Source organism: Pteropus vampyrus, unplaced genomic scaffold, assembly GCF_000151845.1.
Source record: "Pteropus vampyrus isolate Shadow unplaced genomic scaffold, Pvam_2.0 Scaffold50, whole genome shotgun sequence".
NCBI lineage: Eukaryota > Metazoa > Chordata > Mammalia > Chiroptera > Pteropodidae > Pteropus > Pteropus vampyrus.
The window spans coordinates 6,620,987-6,636,131 of NW_011888831.1; the positions used below are offsets into that span (position 1 = coordinate 6,620,987).

A 15,145-nucleotide genomic window follows, 5' to 3' on the forward strand; every position below is an offset into this window, starting at 1 on the left:
TACCTATAGATAGATGTCCTATCAGAGGAATTGCCCAGTCAAAGAATATGTATACTGAAATATTTTCATAGGTACCACCAACTTCCCCTTCTTATGCCAATTGATACTCCTACTACAGTGTATGAGATACCCTGCTTCCCATCCTCTAACTGAATGATGTTATTAACCTTGGTAGGTTTTACTAAACTGCTAAGTGAACAGTAGTATACCTCTTTTATTTCACACGTCTGTGAATATTACCGAGGCTGAATAGCTGTTCGTATTTGTTGGCCATTTGTATTTCTGCATCAATGAATTGCTTGTCCTTATTCTGGCAATAGTTTTAATGGGCCTCTGGACTTGGTCCAGTGTGATCCAGCTTGGCCATGTGCTCATTGGATTACCTTCACTTGTTTGGACTTTACTTTCCATATACGAAGGTCCTGTCCAGCATTAAGATTTTTGTCTAGACTTATTTTAGTCACACTTGTGCTGATAGTCATTTGAGTACTTTACTATCCTTTCTACCAACTCATTTAGATGATAAGAATGTGCCTTGCTACTATTGGGTACTATTCTTGAGGGCTTACTTTGGGCTAGGTGTTATATGAAGGGCTTATATACATATTTTATTTAATTCCCATTGCCTTATCTGGTAGATATTATTATTATCTCTATTTTACAAAGGAGAAAACAGAGGCACAGAGGCCTTAAGTGACTTACCAATGTTGTATAACTGTTAACTCAGATTTGTTCCCAGATTTGCTACCTGACATCTGAAACCTAAGCTTTTTCATTAGTTTTAGTTATGTCATATCCCTTGTATCTAATAGGTGCTTGATAGATACATATTTTTTCTAATATTTTATCATAAAGCTCTGCACATATTTAGAAAAGTTACAGGATTTTATAGTGAACAACTTTCTACCTCCTAGATTCTGCAATTAACACTTTACTATCCCTTGCTTTATCACATATTTATCCCTTGACCCATCAATCAAGCCAGCTTACATTTTTGATGCATCCTAAAGTAAATCACAGACATCAGTATACTTTGCTCCAAATGCTTTAGCATACATATCATTAACTAGTTCAGTATTTATTTATAGTTCAGTATTTATTTATAGTTCTTTTTTTCTTTTGGGTGAATATTTCACACAATGAAATGCACAAATCTTATGTATACTATTTGATGACTGTTGACAAATGCATACACCTGTCAATCCAAACCCCCATCAACATGAGCATCACCCCAGGAAGTTCCCTCATGCCCTTTCTCAGACAATCCCCACCCCTACTTCCTAGAGGTAACTACAGTTCTAATTTTTTTACTTTTTAACCTTAGGTCAGTTTCACCTATACTAGAATTTTGTATAGATAGTACCATACCAGTATGAACTCTTTTGTCAAAAAATTCTTTTACTGTCACTTGGCATAATGTTTTTGAGATTCATCCTTGTTATGTAGATCAGTAACTGCTTCCCTTTTTTGCTGAGTAGTATTCCATGGTGTGAATATGTAAATTGTTTCTCCTGTTTATAAACTGATAGATACCTATTTGAGTTGAATAGTCCTTGCCCTCAAAATACTTTCTGTCTTAGAGTGATAAAGCAGTTGAATTGACTGAGTCAATTGTACTTCGCTTTGATTTTTGAGGATAGTAAGGTCAAGATGATTTAGGTACATCCCCTACTTTATATACATATTCTAATTTACATATATACTTTTCCTCCTTTTAAAATTAGGAAAGGCCTCTTGGAGTAGGGTGAGGGGAGAAAGGCAGAGAAGGTCAGAAAAACTGTAAGCGACCTTCACCGGAGAGGTTAAGAGATGAAGGGGAGGTGGGTAGAAACTACAGCGTGGAATGGAGAGTGGAGAGGTGGTGATGTTATTGTTGCTGAAGACTTTGGACCTGAGGACAGGAGATGCTGGAAAGTCCAAGGTCTACAAAAATGTGGCAGAACCCAGATCTCTAAGGAATTGGGTACAGAGGAGCATAGGAGCATAGGAGCAGCAGCTGCAGCTGCATTGCCAGTCTGACCCTGGAAGGGGAGGCTGCAGGTAGCTCCAGACATGTGGCACAGGAGAGAACCCAGGCCACCGTCAGGCCTGGCAATTGTAAGGATGACAGTGGGGAAAGAGCGCCTTGTGAGCTTTGTAGATAACAGTGGCAAGACGGGTGATGAGGGAAGGGCTGAAATGGATTCAGTCTCCAAAGGCCCCAGGGTTGGGATGAGAGGGGTGACTTTGGCAGAGAGTTAATAACTAACCTGTGTCCACAAGAGACTTAGCTATTTGGAATTTTAGAGCTAGAAGAGACCTAGATTATCTAGCAAAGTGACAGGCTCAAGGTCCCCTGGCGATGTGTTGGCAGAATCTGGTCTAGGTACCAGATCTCGTAACATTTCCAGCCAGCACTATCCCTTGTGTGGCTGTCGTGACTGTCGTTCTGCCTGTCTCAATGAGAGTGAGGGCAAGCTGTTGCTGAGACAGGGCTTTATATGAAATTACTCCTCGGGGACCTTTCCAGCCCCAACATTCTAGAATTCTGGGGCCTGTTTTCCGTTGATATTGATCAACTATCTAGCCTCTAGGAAAGAGTCAGGATTGGGTAAGGATTGCTTGGTTGTGGGGGTTGGGTATACAGAGGGGAGAGGGATCTTCAGGGCCTTGCAATAGGTCATCATTGGAAGGAGTAAGCCTGTAGGTCCTGTATCTGGAAATCAGAGGAGGAGGCCTTTATGGAGAGAGAAAAAAATTACATTTAATTTCTAATTAGGTGGTATGGCCTACTTCTCCTTCTTGTTCCCTGATGGTTAGAATGAGAAAGGCTCTCTCAACTCCACCCCCACCAGGTTTTTCTTAGTCCTGACCCCAATCAGGTGTTCATAGGGATGGGAGTAGTTTGGCTCCACAGACTCACATGCCCTGGAGCTGGGTTTTTCTTTCAGGCTGCTATATTTAGGTGTTGGTCTGGGGAAAAGGATGTGAGTTTTTCAGGATCCTGTTTATCCAGCAGACCCCACCCACCTCCATCCCCACCTCACAGCTGTCTGTCCTCTCTGTTCAGTCTGGAACTTCCACTTACTTCCCTCCCTGCTTCACTTTGGATGCCCAGGCCCTAGAAAGAAAACAATATTTGCTATTGAATCCTGGCATGGCCACTTATTAGCTGTATGACAACTAATGTGTACCTAATTTTCTGAGCCCTGTTTTCTCATTTGTAAAGATAATGATGCCTACCTTGCAGGGATGCTGTGAAGTTCAAATGAAGTAGTTTGTATAAAGTGCTTGGCATTATGCCTGGCAAGTGGTAGTCATTAAATAAGTATTGGTTCTTTGAGGTCTTCTGTCAGGCAGTGGCTAAGGCTGCTGCACTAGGGATAATGGGCTTAGGAAGGAGCCCAGTAGCATGTGATGTCTGTTGCCTTTAGGGACACTGGCTGTGGGGAGGTGATGGTGCAGAGTCCCTCTCCTTTTTCCCTTGTGTTTGAATCTTAAGTCCCAAGTTGGTTAGATGGCATCCTCTTGCTAGGAGGTCAGATCTCCCAGATGCCACCTCCATGTACACCTAAGTTGGGTTTATCAGGGATCATGGAAATGAGAGACTTTGGATTTTAGAACCTTATCTAAACCTCAAGTTTCCTTATTTGTAAAATGAGGGTCATAATAGACTTCCTCATAAGCAGTATTATGACTCTTAGCTTAACTGAGACAGTATTGTGAAAAGCAGAGCACCTGGCACATAGCTAGCACTTGGTGAGGGGTAGTTATGCTCAGTAGTTTGCCATGTCTGGACGGGGAATGCTGGAGGAAGCTCCAAATAATCTTCCTCTCTCTCTCTCTTTCTGCAGCAGCAAGGTGGGGCACAAAGGCCCTGTGCTAAGCACACATAATCTTCTGGGGGTTGCCACCCCTAAAAACATCACCCCTACCATGTTTAACCTAATGAAGAGAGACAAGGACAAAGATGGCGGGCGGAAAGAGAAGAAGGAGAAAAAAGAGAAGAAGGAGCGGATGTCAGCGGCAGAGCTACAGAGCCTAGAGGAGATGAGCCTGCGACGTGGCTTCTTCAACCTGAACCGCTCCTCCAAGCGTGAATCTAAGATGCGCCTGGAAATCTCCAACCCCATCCCCATTAAGGTGGCCAGCGGCTCGGACCTGCATCTGACAGACATTGACTCCGACAGCAACAGGGGCAGCGTCATCCTAGACTCCGGCCACCTCAGCACAGCCAGCTCCAGCGATGACCTCAAGGGTGAAGAAGGCAGCTTTCGTGGTTCCGTGCTGCAGCGGGCAGCCAAGTTCGGCTCCCTGGCCAAGCAGAACTCACAGATGATTGTCAAACGCTTCTCTTTCTCCCAGCGTAGCAGGGATGAGAGTGCTTCTGAGACCTCCACCCCCTCAGAGCACTCTGCTGCCCCATCTCCACAGGTGGAGGTGAGGACTCTAGAGGGACAGCTGGTGCAGCATCCTGGCCCAGGCCTTCTTCGACCAGGGCCCCGGTCCCGAGTCCCCGAGCTGGTGACTAAAAGGTTTCCAGCTGACCTACGCTTGCCTCCAGTGGTGCCCCTGCCACCACCTGCCCTCCGGGAACTGGAGCTGCAACGACGGCCCACTGGAGACTTTGGCTTCTCCCTGAGGCGCACAACCATGCTGGATCGGGGCCCCGAGGGCCAGGTCTATCGGAGGGTGGTTCATTTTGCTGAGCCTGGTGCGGGCACCAAGGACCTGGCCTTGGGGCTGGTGCCGGGTGATCGTCTGGTGGAGATTAATGGCAACAACGTGGAGAGCAAGTCCAGGGATGAGATTGTGGAGATGATCCGGCAGTCCGGGGACAGCGTGCGACTCAAGGTGCAGCCCATCCCAGAGCTCAGCGAGTTGAGCCGGAGCTGGCTGCGGAGTAGCGAGGGACCCCGCAGGGAGCCAGCTGATGTGAGTGTTTCCCTGGGCAGCTGGGGGTGAGCGGGGACGGGGATGGCTGGCGTCTCCTGCAGTTGTACTTAGGTAGATGATTAGAGTACCCAAGAGCTGCAACCTAGTGAGTGTATGAACAATGAAGCCGAGCCACTCCTTGGGCTACAGGGACCACTTACCTGGCTTATGGGGAGGAGTAACCTTACTGGAGGTGAAACATGGTCATACAGGCTTCATGATACAAGGGTGGGTTAGGGGTTTGGGCACCATTATTCCTGAGCCCTAAATTGGGGCATGGAGGCTAACGTGCCATTCCAGATACGAGAGACAGTCTGTACCACTAGTCAACCGGTACTGGAACTAAAATATAGGATTTCCATGTTATTTAGGTATTGGAGGTAAAAAATAGATAAATAATTTCAAAGCAGGGCGATCATAGAACGTCTGGGATATATAGCTGCTTTGGTAGCTCCTAGGGACATGACCTCAGGCCTCCTCTTATCCCTGAGTGAGTGAAGAGTTGAATACCAGGTAAGGTTGCAAAGATAGCAGGGGCCGGATTATGAAAGACCTTGTCAGTCATGGTAGGAGTTTAGATTTTATCCCAGTGAAATGGGACCATTGTAGGATTTGAAGCAGGGACTGACTAGGTTTAATATATAAAAATCACTTGAGCTCCAAGAGTTTTATTACCTCTCCTAGAAGAAGAAAGAGCATGGCCCTGGAAAAGCAACAGAGATTAAGCCTACAGAGAAAGTGTGACTTGACTGTCTCTGAGACACCACCTGTTATCCTGCCTAAGCAAAAGAGCAGTGGAAGGGGGTGACATAGGAGCAAGGGATTTAAATTAGGAGTGTCAATCAGATTTAGCAGATATCTGTTTGTTTACCAAGGACCAACTGAATTTAACTCCTGAAAAGATGGTCTGTAGGGAGATGGACATCTCTAACCCTAGATGTCTTTTGGTAGGGTGGCTAGATATCAATTTGGAGTGTTCTGCCTGGAGACAGTACGTGAAGGACAAGTTGGCCTCTGGCCATCCCTCTCTTCCAGCTGTGTCTTTTAGGACTGTCTACATTTGGTCCCTGAAGACTGACCAGTGCACAGTCTGGCCAGAACCTTTCAGCACTAAGTGACCAGTCAGCTGTATCCAAGTCAGAAGTGGGAGGATATGCTAAGGAAGCAGGCAGAGTCCTGGTCTTAGCTTTCTCCCAGGGTGGAGAAGTGGCTACTCAGATGGCTGCTCAGCCTAGCAGCAGATCAGGCCTGGAAGGCCTGGGAGCAGCAGGGTCAGACTCTGTCAGGAAGCACTGGAATTGGGTTCCAGACCTTCCTTTACCCTGGAGCTGGTGGGGTCAGGCAGCTTTGCTAGTCAGGAAGGGGTAGTGAGTGGGAGGGAGCCTGTGGTGGAATCCAGGAAAGGGCCTGGACACATATTCCAGAAACACGTTGAGCACCTACCGTGTTAGCCACCGGTCTAGACAACTCAGGGAACCACATTTCAGAGGGAAAGTGGTCTTTATCTTAGAACCAAAGACCATACTATGTTGCCATGTCTATCTCTTTTCTTCCAGGCTACCATTGCTTTCATCAGATAGAATTTTTTTCTTCTTAAAGAATGAATTCCTTAGGGGATTGTTGCCAGCTCCCTGCTGAACCACAGCACAGGCCTCTGTGGGGCTCAGAGCCTGGCATCACAGATGCTGTTTTAGTTTTCTCTTTATAGCACAGGGATCATCCTGGCATCTCATATTTCCCAGACACTCTCCTTCCCAACTAGCTGCAACTACCCTATCCCTGGGGAAGTGAATGGTTTAGCTTTAGAGGTCCTGATGGATCCCACCTCATGGCTGGTATCCCAGAAATGCTGGCTTGCTCTCACCCCATCAGGCAAGCCCAGCCGGTACCCAGAAGACTTTTTCCTCCACCTGGGGATCCAGCAGGGAACACAGTGGAAAGCCCCATGTTCATATATCTCCTAGAGCCATCTGACAGGACAATAAGAAGCACAGGGCTGAGAGAAGCCCCGTATCTTTTCTTACCTGGGTAGGTGGTGGGGACTCATGCTACAGCAGAGAGGAGCCGGGTGAGCCCAGCATTCCAGCTTCCTGGGACAGACCCCGGAGCCAGTGTGGGAGTGCTGCAGCCTCTTCTGAGGCTCTCATCCTCTATCTCCTCCTCTTCTTCTCACTCCTACTCCTGCTCTTTTTCTTGGCAGTAGTCCTAATCCCAGTTCCACGCCAAGAAAAGAGTCTTCACGCCTCCTCCAGACTCCTGGGTAGGGTACCCTGACAACTCTAGCCCCATAAGAACAGCCCTGGTGGCCACTCTGCCATTCAGGCCATCCATCAACTGTGTCCACATGTTGCCTGTCCCCAGGGAGCTCTGAGGGAGCTGGCTAGCCATCTGTTCTCTTTCTGCACACAGATGGGGGCCGGGCCCCATGGCTCCTGTCCATGGCCTGTTCAGAAGGCCCCAGGGAGAGACAGTCCCTTGGGTTTCCTTCTCACATGGTGTGTGTCCAGAATGCTTGGCTCACACCTTGTTTGTGTGTCCCCGTAGCTGCTAGACAGGGCTCCATTGGGAGTAGGAGTGAGCCACAGTAGTAGGATAGACTTAGGGCCTGGTAGAAATCACTCAGCAGGCCTGAGAAAAGCAACAATTCTTCTGCCATCTATTCTTCTACTCACCTACCTATTAAATAAACATTTATTTGGCACTTACTATGTGCTGGGTCCTGGGATGCAGCAGTGAGCAGCACATAATCTCAGCCCCAAGGAGAGAGATGGTCAAGTAGCAGACAATAACAATGCCATTTGAGAAGCTCAATGACAGAGTCTAGTATAGGGTCTTAGGGAGCACAGAAGAGGAACTTCAAGTACAGTCTTTAGAATGAGTCAAAGAGCTGACATTTGGGTAGGAGATGAGTATAGGAAAGGCAGAAAAGAAAATTACTGTATTAGACACACGTCAAAGCCTAGAGGATCAAGAGAGCATGGCACATTTGGGGAATAAGGCTGGGGGACAGTATATTGGGACAGTATTGAGAGAAGTGAGCAGGGGCCAGGTCATAAAGGCCCTTGCAAGTCATGCTAGGGAATGTAAACTTTAACCGAAGGGCAACGTAGCAGTTTAATCAGGGAGTGATAGGGACAGATTTTACAAAATCTCTCTGGCTGCTTATGGAGCATGCTTTCAGGTGCAGCAAGGGCAGCTGTTGGTGGAATAGTGAGAGAGCTATTGTAGTAATTTCTAGTATAATGAATGGAGGCCTGAACTTAGGTGGACACATTGGAGATGGAGAGAGGTATCACATGTGAGCAACCAAGGCAGGCTCTGGAGTCTTGGTGACCGACTAGTGTGAGGGAAGGAGGGGAGGAGGGGTCAAGTGTGATTGCCAAGTTTTGAGGAAGTTGCTAAGTTCTTTCGGGGAAAGTGTTTTGGGGTCATTTGTTTTTAGATCAATTACTCTTAAATTTTCTCAAGGCAAAGAGTTCTGTGAGGCTGGTGAGATTAAGGGAGGTGTTGGTAAAGATGAGGATCTTAAAACCCTAGTTGGGTCAGAATTCTTCTATCCAGTTCCATGAGTCTGGGTGAGAAAGTCAATGCCTGCTGAGAAGGGGTAGAGGCCGGATGGAGACTAGAGTCTGGGAGAAAGGAGAGCCAGTCCCTTACGTTTGTATCCTCAGCAGGTCCATCGTGGATTGTCTAGGAATGTAGGATGTTTCTGCTGACCTCAGAAAAGCCCACCTGGCTAACCCCTGCCAAAATGTGGTTGTCCTGCTGCCAAGAACCAGAGGAGCTAGCTGGCCTTCCTGGGAGCCCTACCCAGAAAGCACTACTCTGAGCTTTTGAGGATGTGGTGGGAGGGGAGAGGTGGGAGTTTAAAGGAAGGCCTACCTCCCACTCCCAGTCAAGTCTAGTCCTGAGCTGTCAGGCATTTGCCAGAGATCTATGATACAGTGCCTTCTCCATTGGACCCTGGGGTTTGCCCACAAATGTTGTAGTGCTGTGAAGTTCATTAAAAGGTTATCATATCGGTCTAAACCAGCTCCACACTCAGGAGAACCTAGAAGAGGGCATGTTATGGTAGAAAGAGCATAGACTGTGGAACCAGAAAGACCTGTGTTTGAGTTTTACTAAAGTTACCAAACTTTTCTGACCCCCAGTTTACTCATTCCCTTATGCACTTAATAAAGTCTGTTAAAGAACCAAGCACTCACTGTACTAGGCACTGGGGGATTAAATAAATAAAATAGAATCTTTCCTTAAGGAAGCATAAACCTAAGTAAAGAAAGGCAACCGTGAACCATAACTGCTATCACAGAAGTCTGTACAGGTAAACAGTTGGTGGGAAGGAGGCAAGGGCCTGCGCCACCTAAGGAGAAGGGGTGGCAATTAGGAGAGGCCTCTTAGAGGACATGACCCTTGATCTCTATAAATGGGCCTTATTCTCTCCTCCCAGAATATGAGAAGATGAAATCGGAGAAAAATGCACACCCAGCCAACTCCCTGCAGTTTTCTCTGAGGAGAATAAGATTGGAGCTAAAGGGAAACTTGGCTTTTATTCCGTATTCTATATTTTGTGGGTCTTTATTTAAGATAAACATGTTTATGTATTAGGTGAGATCACTTTGTAGACTTTGGCAGGTAGTAAATTAGTATCTTTCCCTCTACCCAGACTCTAAAGTCATCCAGGGAAGGTAATTTTGCAGCCTCCTTAATTAGTCCCTCTCAGTGCTCTCCTATCCTTTTTCCTGGTAAGACTTTCTTTCCAGTGGGAACTCCTTATGCTTCTGTCCAAACACTTTCGCTATAGCTCTGAGAGATAGCCAGCTGAAGGGAGAGATGGGACACTGGGTGCTTCTTAGCTTTTTTCAGCTTCTTGGAGCCCAGCTTCTCAGGCCTGCAGGCGTGGACATCAATGGCCCTGTAGAAGACTGGCCAGTCGGAGGCCCTTTTGCTATAGTGGAAGCCCTGGATCCCTTGGCAGAAACTGTATGAGCCTCATCAACCTTGTCCCCAGGACCCCTGGGTACTGTCAGGAATGGGGCCTGCAGGATTCCAAGAAGACACTAGAAATTGCAGGTCTGCCGGGCCAGCTGCTGAGTGATGGGCTTTCCCACAGGCTTTTGGTGGTGCTGACGTGGCTGGGTGCTACCTGGGCTGTGTTCTAGAATGCTTCTGTCCCTAATGGTACACCAAATGATCCTTGGAGGGTTTTTTTGTTTTTGTTTTTTTGTTTTTTAAACAGGAAATTTTTACTTTATTTTGTGCCAAAGCTTCAGGCACTTGTGGCATCAGAGTCTCACCATGTGAGAACTCGGCCTGGGGGCTCAGAGTAGGACCCAAAATGAGTTCTTTTGGTAATGAGGGACCAGTGGGTAGGTGTCAAGAGCATGAAAACCGATAGGTAAACTGTCTTTAGGAGCATTTTTGGGGTTATCTGTCCTGGATTAGTGAGGTGCAAGGGACCAGCAGGATAGAATAGCGGACTAGGTCATTTCTATCTGCTAGGTATCCCTCCTCTGTCCTCAGAGGCACCATTCTGGCTTCTTCCAGATGAGATGCTAGACATACTGCAGCCCCAGAGTGCCCTGACCACCCAGCCCGTGGGTGGTGGGCACAGTGCCCAGGCCACATTGAACTGGGTGTGGGTACATGTCATGGTCATTGGTTGTTTTTGCAGGCACAGCTTGGAGCCCTGGTGCGGGGGTAGGGCCTTGATTGAGGTAGCCCGCCCTGGCCCCTTCCAGCCTTGGCCAGAACCCCTCTGGCTCACCCCGATACCCCTGGCCACTCTGCCCTCTGCTCCCTTCTAATCACTCTTATTTACATTGAAATAGTTCTGGAAAATACCAGATATGCAAACAACCAGACTGGGGGTGGGTGAGGAGTGGGGCGAAGGGGGGTGTGTGGCGGGTGGGAACACAAGTATTTTAAAAATGCTGCAGATCTCTACAGCGTTTCCCAGAAACCACAAGCACACGTTCTGCCTGCCAGCAGGGCTCCCGCCACCCCACTACACTACATGAAACTGCTGGGCTCTCCACGCTGTAGCCTGGGGGGTAGGGACCGGTGACCCAGTTAGGGAGGGGACACCCTTGCTGCCTGGGCAGGCTGCCTGGTACCTCCATTGTCAGTACTGGGCAGTGGGTACAGACGTGCCCCAGGCATCCAGCAGCACTGTGGGCACCCACCAGGCCAGATGGGCATTTCGAAGGAGTGGAGTCTTCATAGCTCCCCACTTCCTGCTGAGCAGTTTGAGGGGGAGGTAGGTCAACCCTAGAGTCCCGCGTGGTATTTGGCAGCAGCTTCTGTTCTGTTAAATATAGGGGACAGTATCAGCGAAGCTTATTTCTTCAGTTGTTGGCTCCAGTTTGGTTGGGAAACAGTTTCCTGAGACCTGGGTCACCACTCTGGCTCCCTTAATCTCTCACTGTATGTTCCTCAGCATGGCATTCTGCCCTTTCACAGATCAGCCGGCTGCTTTGCACAGACTCCGGGGTAGGCTGTTTGTCCAGTATTCTGTGTGGTGTCCAGTATAGCACGTAACACATACATGCTCTGTAAGTGGTATTTAATTGATCTGGTAAAGAGTCAGCTGAACAGAAATGCCCTGAGGGAAAGGCATGGAAAATAACAGCAAGGAAGAGGATCATGGCTAGCATTCACTATATGTTAGGCATTCACTATATGTTCTAGATGTTTTTTATATACTAACTCATTTAACTTTCCCGACAACCCTTTGAAGTAGTTATTATAATAACCTCTACTTCACCAGTGAGGAAACTAGATTATAGAGAGGTTAAGGTTAAGAAAGTTGCCTAAGGGTTAAAGGCTATCAAATGACTTGTCAAGATTTAAACTCAGGGCATCATCTCCTTGCTCTTCACTAGTGCGCTCTATAGTGAGTCCTCACTTAACGGCATCGATAGGTTCTTGGAACTGAGACGAAACAACACAACAAAACTGATTCTAGCATAGGCTAATTGATATACACAGGAGTTAAGTTCCTATGATATGTCGTCAACGTTATAATGAAATGACATTGAACGAAATTCCGTCATTTGTTATTCGAGGACCTGCTGTATAGGATAGAGGAAGGCAGTATCTGGATATCCTCATACATCCACTGCCCAGACCAGGCCTGGGCCCTCCTGCTGCCCTAGAAGCCTCTTCTCCAGAAAAGAAGGGGAAGCCAGAGTGACTGGCCACTCTTGCTCTTGCTCTGTGGATGACGAACCACAGAAGGGTGTGACCATTGCTCTCAGACTCTCCTGAAGATTAGCCACGGGCAGTGAGCCCAAAGGGCAGCAGGTGGGACTTAATCTGGTAGGAACTAGGAGAGATGCTGGAAAGGTGGCTGAGGGAAGCCTTAGGAAGAGAAATGGCATCATTTAGGTGTAGTCCCCCAATGGTGGTGGAGGGGTGTACTTTTGTCCCTTACACATCTCCCATGCGAGATCCTAGAGAGCAGGAACGTTGCCCCTTGCCTTTTGGGCCCTTACTGACATGCTAGTACTGACCTCTGCAGTATTCGGGGTGGCAGGATCTGCAGACTGTCACCTCTGACCAAGAACAAGTCCTCTTCTGTTGCACGAGGGGCTGAGCACTGTTGTTTCATAGTATGCACTGTGGGAAAAGGTGAGGACGGCCTGGCAGAGTGCCTAGCTGGTAGTGGGTGTATAGTGCAGAGTTCTCATTCACTTCTGCCATTGAGTCCCTGCTGTTCCTTTTGTCTGTAATGCTTTTCCCTACCCGCCTTCATTCACTCATACTCATTGGCTCCAGTTTGAATTTCACCTCCTCAGGGAAGCTTTCCCTGATCCTCTCAGACCATGTCAGGTCTGCACCCTGGCATTATCCCATCCTTCTTCATAGCATCCATCAAGATTGTAATTAATTAGTTATCTTATTTCTCCAGGGCTGGAGTACTTCATGAGAGTAGGGGATATTTGTTGAAGTACTGGTTTCCCATTTCTGTTTAGTTTTCCATGTTTAAATCAGTTTGGGTTCCTAGAACATTCCCCCCTGGCCTTGGTGACCTACCTGTCTGCAGTATGTTACCATGTTTCTTGTGTACCTGGGCACTCAGCATCTCCCACAGGAGTGGAGGAGAGATGATCTCTAGGTACCCAGGAGTCAAGGCCTAGGGAAGGGGCTCTAGGAGGAGGGTCCCAGGGATGGCCTGCCTCCTGCCTCTGAACTAGAGCCCTCAGGAAGGCACCAGGATTGGTTAAGAAGCAGATTCACGGTCATGTGAGGTTGTACAGTGTCCAACCCTGGGAACTGGATTACAGAGAGGTTAAGTAAGTTGCCTAAGGTTTGTTGCCTGAGATTCCCCAGGGGACCTTGGAAGAATGTGCCTGTCTTACTGGCTTCAGGTCTCTGAGGGGGTGGAATGTGGCCCGGCAGGGTTCAAAGCTTTCTCTTCCCTTTTGCTGCTTTCCCTGGGCTGCCTCCGTGCTGGAATGTCTGCAGGCTAGGAATTTTCACAGTAAGGATTTTTCCCAGTCAGAGCCAGCTGGAGTTTGGGGACAGCTCCTGGCTGGGCTCAGTTCCTACCCTCTCTGGAAGATGCAGATATCTTTCTCCCCATTGGGCCAGGCCAGGGGGAACCTGAGCTTCTGAAGCTGGGGCTTCCTACTGGGGTCTCATGAGAGGCAATGGGAGGCCTTGGGGACCAGAGACTCTACCTCAGGGAGGGGAGATGTGGCTGCAGCCATATCCCACAGGCCTTACTTCCTCCAGCCATACATGAGTCATGAAGGGGAGTGCCTCAGATTCCATCCTCAGGTGGGGCTGTGCCTGCCAGACCCAGGTTCTCTGGTCTGTGGGGGCCACCTGGCCTTGGTGGGAGGTGGCAGTGCTGAGTTTGTCACTTTTATCTGTCCTCCACTCTCTGGGCCCCACCATACCTCTAGGGCCTTATTCTCTTTCTTAGTGACCTTTCCAGGCCCCTGTGCCCTTTGCCCCCTCCTTCTGCCAGCTCCTCCCTTCTATTCCCTTTTCTGCAAGGAGCTGACTCACTTCCTCTCTCCCTCCCCAGCTTCTGTCCCTGCCAGGCCCTGTGGCATGCAGGGTACCCACAAAGAGGGAGACTTCTCACAGGGCACTTCTTGGGCTCTTTTCTCTGGCAGCAGGACCAAGGCTGCCCCTGGCTCTGAGCAAAAGAGGGCTGGGGGTGGGTTGGAGTGGGGAGGGAGTATGGCTCTGGGCTGCAAGGAAAGCCAGGCGCAGATGGCCCCAGAGTCTTGGCACAATCAAGGCCGGATGTCAGGAATCCTTGAAGAGCACCTGCTCCATGTCACACTGTGGGCTTGGTTCTGTGGAGGAGAAAAGCTGAAGATGCCATCCCTGTGATCAGGGAGCCTGTGCTTTCTCTAGAACAGAAGACATCTGCGAAAAGATCTCAGCTCAGGGTGGCATGGGCTAAAGGCCAAGCAGTGACAGCACTGTCAGGCAGCATGAGACAGTCATGACTCTATGATACACAGTTTCATGCCCAGCCCCATCACATCAAGAGAAAAGTGTCTGGAGATTCCAGTGGAACCTTCCAGGGATGTGGTGAGGGGAGAGTCTGATATTATCTCCTGTGTTAGTTCTTTCTGCTGGGGGCCTGCATCCTGCCCCTTCCCACTCCTGCCTCCCTCATCTGTGGACTAGTTTGGTGATGGAGCTGATTGCAGAAACGCTGGCTTCAGATCGTGAAAGATTTCTTCCCTGAGTCAGCTAGCATCTTCTACCTCGCCCTTCCCAGAGCTGTCCAGACTATGGGAGCCTTTGTGCCTGGCACTTCAGGCACTGGGGACCCAGCCTGTGCTGGGCCTGGCACAGCCTTGCATCCTCTACCACAGGTAGCCTAGGTTACCTAAAGGATAGACTGGCACAAGGTAAGGTCCCCACTCACTTGACCATGCATCAAGATGAATAGAGGCAAGAGAGAAACTGGACCTACTGCCTGAGAAGCCTGAGGGACTGCTGTGTGCTGTCTTCCTGGAATCAAGTGACCAGCACACATCCTTATTCCTTTTAGCACTTGGCTTTGCCAGGCAGAGTCCCCATTGCATGGGCAATCTTCAGTGATCCTGATACTGGCCTCAGGATTTCTGGACAATGACAGGAGTTTCTTGTTTAGGTGAGGTTGAGAGCAGCAGGCAGGAATGAGGCCTAGGCTTGGAGAAGGTAAGGGGTATCAATCAGCCTGACCACCTCTCTCTCCCTGGTGGGATGCAAGCCCCTATCC

General features: G+C 48.6%; 2 protein-coding genes across 2 annotated transcripts in view; both read left to right on the forward strand.

Annotated features, from left to right (window-relative positions):
• Nucleotides 1–15,145, forward strand: part of MYO18A (myosin XVIIIA) — a 94,309-nt gene that overhangs the window by 1,993 nt on the left and 77,171 nt on the right. The window contains 1 exon segment of the mRNA XM_023530560.1: nucleotides 3,834–4,914. Within this exon segment, the coding sequence (XP_023386328.1) occupies nucleotides 3,916–4,914 (999 nt within the window). The 5' untranslated portion in view covers nucleotides 3,834–3,915.
• LOC111739427 (collagen alpha-1(XXIII) chain-like) overlaps nucleotides 11,186–15,145 on the forward strand; it is a 25,691-nt gene continuing 21,731 nt past the window's right edge. The window contains exon 1 of the mRNA XM_023530558.1: nucleotides 11,186–13,396. Within this exon, the coding sequence (XP_023386326.1) occupies nucleotides 13,301–13,396 (96 nt within the window). The 5' untranslated portion in view covers nucleotides 11,186–13,300. The remainder of the gene's footprint in view (nucleotides 13,397–15,145) is intronic.